Here is a 7,721-nt window from a genome sequence, read left to right as displayed (position 1 = left end):
CTCACCTTGTGTGGCTATGAAGTGGTTGGACCTGTGGTAGCCCTGCAAGGGAAGCAGAGACGTCAGTCCCCAGGTGGGGGAACACTGGGATACTCGAGAGCTGGGGCACAGCCCCGTAAAACATTTCCCAGTCACCCAAGCGATGGCAACTCCCGATGTCCGCTGGGCCAGGTCCTGGCCACCAGCGCAGTGCTACCCACCACTGCAGGAGGCGGCGGAGGCTCGGCAGCCATCCTGCACCCAGTGCGCCCTGTCCTGGGAGGGTGCGCATCCCACGTCACAGAATCACAAGGGTTGGAAGGGACCTCGGGAGATCATCTAGTCCAACCCCCCTGCTAAAGCAGGTTCTCCTAGAGCATATTACACAGGACTTCATCCAGGCGGGCTTGGAAGATCTCCAGAGAAGGAGACTCCAAGGCTCACGTAAATGCCCAATCCTCATCCCTGTTCCGCACCAGAAGCCCCAGCAGCGCCCCGCAGGCATCCCGGGGTCAGCTCCTGCGCTGCTGGCGTTGCTGCTGAGCACGGTAACAGCACCGTGAGTCCTGTTAATGATATCCCATCCCGCAGCAGCCACACGGCACTGAGAAACGGCCCTGCTCCCCTCCTTCGTCCCAACCACTTACTGGGACCATTCCCAACTCTTAACAGGAACGTGCCAGCCCAAAGAGCACATCCCAGTGAGGCCACTGCCAAAGGGACCGGGTGTCCCACACCTTGGCCATGGGTCCAGCAGAGTTCAACCACATCATATGCATGGAGGTGATGGCAGCTTCTCCACCCACCGTCGGTCCTCTCATGGGGGATTTTTGTGGGTTAAATTCAACCCCTCCTCCAAGCACACAGCCCGTGCTCTCCATCACCCCAGGGAGGACGTGCCACGGAGACCTCACTTTCCCCTTCCCTGGACTGCACTCAAGTTTATCCACACGTTTTCCCACCCTGCCTCTCCCAAATGCTATTTAATGCCATGCTGCCCGGTATGACACCTGGGAGGAGAGCAGAGAGAAGGAAGGAGAGGGGAACCATCTACTTACTTCTCGGTTAATCCGAATCTTAATGATCCCGTTGGGACACAAGTTTGAGAGAAAAAGATCAGAGACAGAGACATTAGTGAGGCACAGCTCAAGAGACAGACAGGTTAGAGCACCAGCCCCAGAGCAGGTCACGGAGAGCCACAGGGGAGAAAGGACACACAGGGACGGGCATGGGGATGCTGCTCGGGCACAGGGAACCCATCACGGTGGCATCAGGCCACCATTGCCAGATGTCATCCTCTGGGTGGGAGAGTGGGACTCGCTGCTGCTTCCAGGAGGTGCTCGAGCCCTGTGTCTGATGGAGCCTTCCTGCACCTTCCCTGGTCTCGGCATCACTGGAGGCAACAAGGGACATCACTCTTGGGCAACATCACTCTCAGGGGACACCAGGGCCAAGCTCCACCCAGACTCACATGCACTGACAGGATCGAGGGGTATCCCAGCGTCAGCCCCCAGCTGGTCCCTTGGCCCACTCAACCTCTGCCACCTCCACCCAGGGAAGAGGGAGATCCACGGCCACGAGAGCAAGCGAGGGGAGAAGAAAGAATGCAAAAGGGGATCAGAAAGGACGGATAGAGTGGAGCAGAGAAGGGAGAGGCGCAGCAAGCAGAAATAGCAGATGAACATAAATAAGTCAGGCAGGCTCTTCATGGCATGTCTCAGGGCCACGCAGTTCAGCCCATCCTGGGCTGTCTCAGCTCTTCCAAATGCTGCTGGTTCTTCAGGGACAGACCCTGACAGCCCACAGGGTCCCATGGAAAGCTCCTATCTCAGCCCAGACCCCCCACGGAGAGAGGCCCCATCCCCACTTACATCGATGTAGTTGGCATTGATGTAGTCCGAGTTGGGATCACCCAGCAGCGGGTGCAGCTTCACTCGGTGACGGTCGTCTGGAGAGCAAGGGGAGAAGGGACTGTCAGCACCCGGGGGATGAGCACGGGGACAGCATGTCACCCCACCACGTCCCAGGGCACCCTTTGCAATCATTTTGCACCAGGAATCTGCAAAACGCAGGTGGGTGGGTTGTATTGAGGAGCAATAAATACAAGCTGGTGGAGGTCTTCCCAAAGATGGTGGCTTAGGCCAGCAGGGACATGGGGGAGCAGCTTTCAGCACAGTATCTGCACTGAGCAAGGACCTTTCTGCTGCCCTTGACCAACCAAACCCCACCAGTTTATTCCTTGCCATGGTCCACACACACCTACCAAAAAAGGCCCCCAGGCCCCCTGAGAAGGTTTTTTCAAGCTGTTCAGGCTGTCTAAGCCTTTTCTAAAGGCACTCACATGTCGACACATGATCCTGTCTCCCTTTAGTCTTGTCTTTCTTCTTCGAAGCATCCCAGCCTTCAAAGAAACTCTGTAAGGAAGGGATGGCTGTCACAACCCGAGGGCAGGACTGTGGGGTCCCCCCCAGCCCCACAACCTTCCCGAGGAGCAGGGCAGGCAGGGTGGTCCCTCCACCCCAGCAGCCAGGTCCCGCAGCCCCAGCCCCATCTCCATGGCACGCTCTGCCAGCTAAACACTTCTGTTGCATCCACAACATGCCCCATTTTCCAGCAAATTATAGACTGCCTGGTTTTTCTCCAGGGTTGGTTGTGGTTGTTTTTTTCTAAACCTCCCCAGTCCCTTTCTCTCCCCAGAACAGAATAGGTTTGTGTGTAATAACAGTAACAGTCACAGATTGGCGTAAGAGGAGGGAAGTGGAAGGAAATTACATGTTTTCTCCCCTCGCATAATATCGGAGTGCTTTCAAATGACTGGCTCCAAGAACATACAGCAGCTTTTCAAGGAGCACTAATGATTATAGCAAGCCTGGTTTGTCCAGTACATGAAAGTGGGGGGGGGGGGGAAGCGCCTACACTTGAAACAACTAAGCATTAAACAGTAATTTCACTGGGAAATTTCAATCGCCAGACCTGTGGGACACCAAGGAGTTGGGAAATCAATCCTGCTGGGCACACTGCGGCAGAGGCGCACCGAATAACGCGCTCTGTTACAAGCACTCCGGCTCCAACGAGGTGGGATGGGCACGATGCAGCCAATGACCCTTGGGAGGGACTTCCCTCCCTCTGGGATCAGCCTTTCCTGTGTCCTCTCCCTGGAGTCTTTGTGGTGTTGGGAGCTGCCAGACTGTAGAGGATTTGCTTGTCCTTAGGCTATGGCCATGCTTATCATGGGACAAGCATGCTGGAGAGCAGAAGAACACAACATCATGGTGCCCAGGAGGACCTGAGAAAGGCAGAAGCATCCCCAGCCCTGGCAGGAGAGGTGGGCAATGCACTGCAGACAGGAGAGGTGCAGGCTGGCTGGCAGAGCTGGTTTGGCTCATCTCAGGGACCTGCTCAAGCTGACAATTAAATCCTGAGCTGCCAGGACCAGAGATTTGACCCACACCCAGGGACACCCCATGTGTGCTTATGATGCCGGTCCAGAGAGCTTCGTCTCCTGCTGTCCAGAGCACTGCAGCTCCAGGTCTGGAGCATCTTCTCCTTGCAAACCGGTCCCTCCCGTGCCACCTCGTCCATCCTACCTCCCGTGCTCCCCGAGACTCCAGCACAAGGTGCTCTCACCAAGATGCTCTCACCTCATACTCCTGCTTGAAGCCGTAGCCTTCTGCCGTCTTCATCTGGTTGATATGCTGGAGGAGATCCGCCACCCGCACGGCGGGATGGAGCTGCCCGGTGTGGTACGGGGACCCTTTGCGGCCGCACTGGCGGCGAGGGGAGCCCCCCAGCAAGCTGCTGGACTCATTGACCACGCTGCTGCGCTGGTCACCTGCAGAAGGGGAGGGAGAACCAGGGGCCATCAGGGGAGCAAAGCTTTGGACCACATCCTCACCACCTCCTCGTGCCCACAAAGGAGGGACAAGAGGGCACCTGAAAACATCCCCAGGAGATACTGGTGCTGCAGCCAGTCTCTCTCTGGGGGCCACAAGAGGTCCAGACCCTCCCTGTGCTCTCTGCAGCTCTTCCTACACCACAAAGCCAAAAACGCCCGTTACAGCCTTTTAGGACCACAGCAGCTCTCTTAGAAATCAGTGGCAAGACCTTCAGGGGGTTAATAAGCTTATTTCCCATCAACAGGAGCAATTAACTCCCATCCAGACAAATAAGAGCTACATGCTCAAATATTCACACAAAGTCCTGACTTGAAAAATAGCATTGCCAAAGTCTCCAGCCCAGCTTAACAGTTAATTTTCCTTGCTGCTAGATACTGGCACCCTATTCCTAGCGCTGACACAAATGGAGCTCGCTGCTGTTTAATGGGGGAGTTTATGCAGCATTTACCTGGTTTATGCCTTTGCTGGGTAATTACCAGCAGAGCCAAACTAAGACCTCGCCTGCGCTTGTCAGGGCAAGGTCCCACACCGGATCCTGAGATTTGGGGTTGCACAGAACCCAACGCTCTCCACTGCCGCCAGGAGATGCGGGCAGGCACGGACCCTGCAGCACCCAGCCTGGAACACCGTCCACACGCTGCTGGGAAGAGGCTTTGCAAGACGGTGCGGTGCATCCTGGATGTGGTTTCCCCTAACAACACTTCTAAAAAGCACCCTTGCCAGCTTGCTCGCAAAGCTCCCCAGGCTTTTTTTTTTTTTTGTCTGCTCAAATGCAAGGAGCAGCCCCTCACGCCCTGCCTGCACCTCTCGGCTGCAACATGGGTGCAACACGGGTGCAGCACATGCACAGAGCAGGGTCTCCATCAGGCATCGCAGCCCCAAGGAGAAGATGCTCCAACCTCTGCAACCAGAAATATCTCCCTTGCAGGCTGCCAACACGTGGCTGAACCAACGGGACAGTGCGAGAGGGCCCCGCTGCGCCCCGTGGCACGGCCGACGGGAGCACCGGCTGCTGGGTTTAATGAGAAATTAATTGCAGGTGTTTGCAAGGTGCCGACAGCTCCACACAGGCACATGCTGAAGACCCGCTTGGGTTTCCGTGGCAAGTATTTGGTGATGTTTTTTAAATGCAAGGAAGATGAGGCATGGTGGGGAACAGCCCCCAGCCGGTCATGGAGCAGAGCAGCCCATTCATTTACCTTCGTTAATTAATGATGCTTATAGGCAGGGGGTGGCCGCAGCGGAGGCTGTCCCCAGCTGTGGCAGAGAGCCCAAGCTCCCCACATCTCCACCTCCACCAAGCAGAGGGATGAGGAGCAGCCAGCAGCAGAGCGAGCAAGTGGGCGGGAGCAGAATCTGGCCCCACAGCCCCCTTCCCTAAAAAAAAACACCCCCCAAGGCCCAGCAGCCCCAGCTCAGCCCTCTCAGAGACGCACCAGCCTTTGAGTGTTTCGAGGACAGTAACCAAAAAATAATACACCTAGCTCGATGTATTAAGAGGAGGAAAAGTTTGCCCTCTGGGCTTCTATTATCCGCGAGACAATGCCAGGAAGCAAATTAATCCCGCAGCCGGTGGAGAAGAACTGTGGGTAAGCAGCATCTTGAAGTTACTGTAACAGATGTTATTAGCATATGGCTGAAACTGGGGCATCCAGCGAGTTATTTTACAACTAAATCAGCCCCGAGATGCATACTCCAGTGGGTGTTAAGTTATCAGTCTCCCTCTGATGTAAACGCGGTGGCTCCTTGGCCCTTTGGAAGCCCAGGGCTGCACCCAACACCACGGGCAGAGCCACACCGGGAGCACTGGTGCAAAGCTCTCAGCTTCAGTGTAAGGCAAGAGTTGGGGTTCACCCAGCTTCAGGGGGCTGCGGACAGCGTTTGAGCCCACAAATGGCCTCAACCCACCCAGCCACAAGCCCAGATCTCCGCTTCCAGAGATCGACGCGCAGAGACCCTGCTCGAGCCACCCACGAGTGGTTTTCCTTCAGCAAAACCTGGATGACAGTAAAAGCTACTACAGACACCGGTAAGATCGACGCCCTTGGAGGCTTCCTTGCAGGGCACGGGAAAGCTTGCAGCGTGCCACGCACATCAGGCTAAAATAGATGCAATACCCGCTACCAAGCCTTGGATAAATATTGCATCTGTTTCTGGGATATTTAGGGAATACTGGGGACCCCCGCTGTGGCTGGACAGGCGTGGGGGGGATGCTGCAGTTCCCCATCCTTACCTCGGTTGCCGTAGTTGTGGGTGTCCATGAAGGAGAGCCCCAGGCGCTCGTCCTCCTGCAGCGTGCTCTGGTCGGTGAAGCTCCTGTCGATGGCACTCATCATGTGTGTCTTCTCGTGGCGGTAGTTAATGGTCGCTTTGGTCATGTTGACGGGTTTTCTGCAGGGGGATGCAAAGGTGAGGAGGGGGAAGAAGCGCACGTAAGCAGGGCTGTAAGATCCCCCAAAGCTACCATCTCAGATTATTTTGGGGAGCAGGATGGATTATTTCCCCCAGCGGTCGCCGCACTTTGGTTTTCCAGTGCCCCAAGCCGTCACAGCTCCACATGGATCATCCCCTGCCAGCTGCAGCAACTCCAGCTGCTCATCCTCAGTGTCCCCTCCGTCTCCTCCCCAAAATGCCCCACATCTGGAACAGCCAGGAGCACTCCTTGGGCAAGCGAAGGCTCTCCTCGGCCAGCTAGTTTTGCGCAGGGCTGCCCCAGCTCTCCTCCAGCCCCGTTTCTCCAGGCCTTACCCACCATCGCCCCACACCACCTCGCTGCAACATGGACCGTCCAACGCGCCATGTGCATCGCTCCGCTGCACAAGTCCAAGAAGCAGAAGAAAGGCATGGACCTGTTGGAGCAGGTCCAGAGGAGGGCCCCAAAAATGACCAGAGGGATGGAGCCCCTTCTCCTGTGAGAACAGGCTGAGAGAGTTGGGGATGTTCTGCCTGGAGAACAAAAGGCTCTGGGGAGACCTGATTGAGGCCTTTCAGTGCTTAAAGAGTTTTACAAGAAAAATGGGGACAGATTCTTTGATGTAGCAATAGGACAAGGGGTAATGGTTTTAAACTAAAAGAGATTCAGCCTAGATACAAGGAAGAAGTTTTTTACGATGAGGGTGGTGATACGCTGGCACAGATTGCCCAGAGAGGTGGTGGAGGCCCCGTCCCTGGAAACATCCAAGGCCAGGTTAGACGGGGCTCTGAGCAACCTGATCTGGTGGAGGATGTCCCTGTTCACTGCAGGAGGATTGGATTAGATGAGCTTAAAAGGTCCCTTCCAATCCAACCATTCTATGATTCTAAAACCATGCAGGGGGCCAAACCCATCCCCCAAGGGAGAGGCCAGACACCCTGACTGCACACATGCTCAGCACCCACCAAGGAGCTTTCACCCCCATGCAAGGTCCCCGTTAGGCACCTAACGAAGATGCTGGGAAAGCCCAGAAGCTCTTGCTGGGACAGAACCTCACACCGCAAATTTGAGACATTTAAGAAAAAAAAAACTGATTAAGTGTTTTTAGAATCATGGAATTATTTGGTTGTAAAAGACCCTTAAGATCAAGTTCACCACTAAACTGTGTCCCTAAGCACCTTGTCTGCCCATCTTTTAAATCCCTCCAGGAATGGGGACTCCACCACTTCCCTGGGCAGCCCCTTCTAGTGCTTGACAGCCCTTTCACTGAAAAATTTTTTCCTAATGTCCAACCTAAACCTGCCCTGGCACAACTTGAGGACGTTTCCCCTCATCCCATTACCTGTTACCTGGGAGCAGAGACCGACCCCCCCCAGCTCCCCCCTCCTCTCAGGCAGTTGTAGGGAGCGATGAGGGCTCCCCTCAGCCTCCTC

The 7,721-nt window shown here is 55.5% G+C and overlaps 1 protein-coding gene across 1 annotated transcript in view; it reads right to left on the bottom strand.

Annotated features, from left to right (window-relative positions):
• The window catches only part of PTPRU (protein tyrosine phosphatase receptor type U), a 56,699-nt gene that overhangs the window by 19,660 nt on the left and 29,318 nt on the right, over positions 1-7,721 (bottom strand). Inside the window, exons 15-20 of the mRNA XM_035901306.1 lie at positions 6,109-6,266; positions 3,621-3,811; positions 2,321-2,393; positions 1,851-1,927; positions 1,038-1,055; positions 6-42 (exon numbers count right to left, since the gene is read on the bottom strand). Coding sequence (XP_035757199.1) covers positions 6-42; positions 1,038-1,055; positions 1,851-1,927; positions 2,321-2,393; positions 3,621-3,811; positions 6,109-6,266 — 554 coding nt within the window. The remainder of the gene's footprint in view (positions 1-5; positions 43-1,037; positions 1,056-1,850; positions 1,928-2,320; positions 2,394-3,620; positions 3,812-6,108; positions 6,267-7,721) is intronic.

The sequence above is a fragment of the Egretta garzetta genome, unplaced genomic scaffold (assembly GCF_000687185.1).
Source record: "Egretta garzetta isolate BGI_Z169 unplaced genomic scaffold, ASM68718v1 scaffold368, whole genome shotgun sequence".
In the NCBI taxonomy this organism is placed as follows: domain Eukaryota; kingdom Metazoa; phylum Chordata; class Aves; order Pelecaniformes; family Ardeidae; genus Egretta; species Egretta garzetta.
Note: the sequence above shows the minus strand (reverse complement) of the source record. Positions and strands in the feature narration are given on the sequence as shown.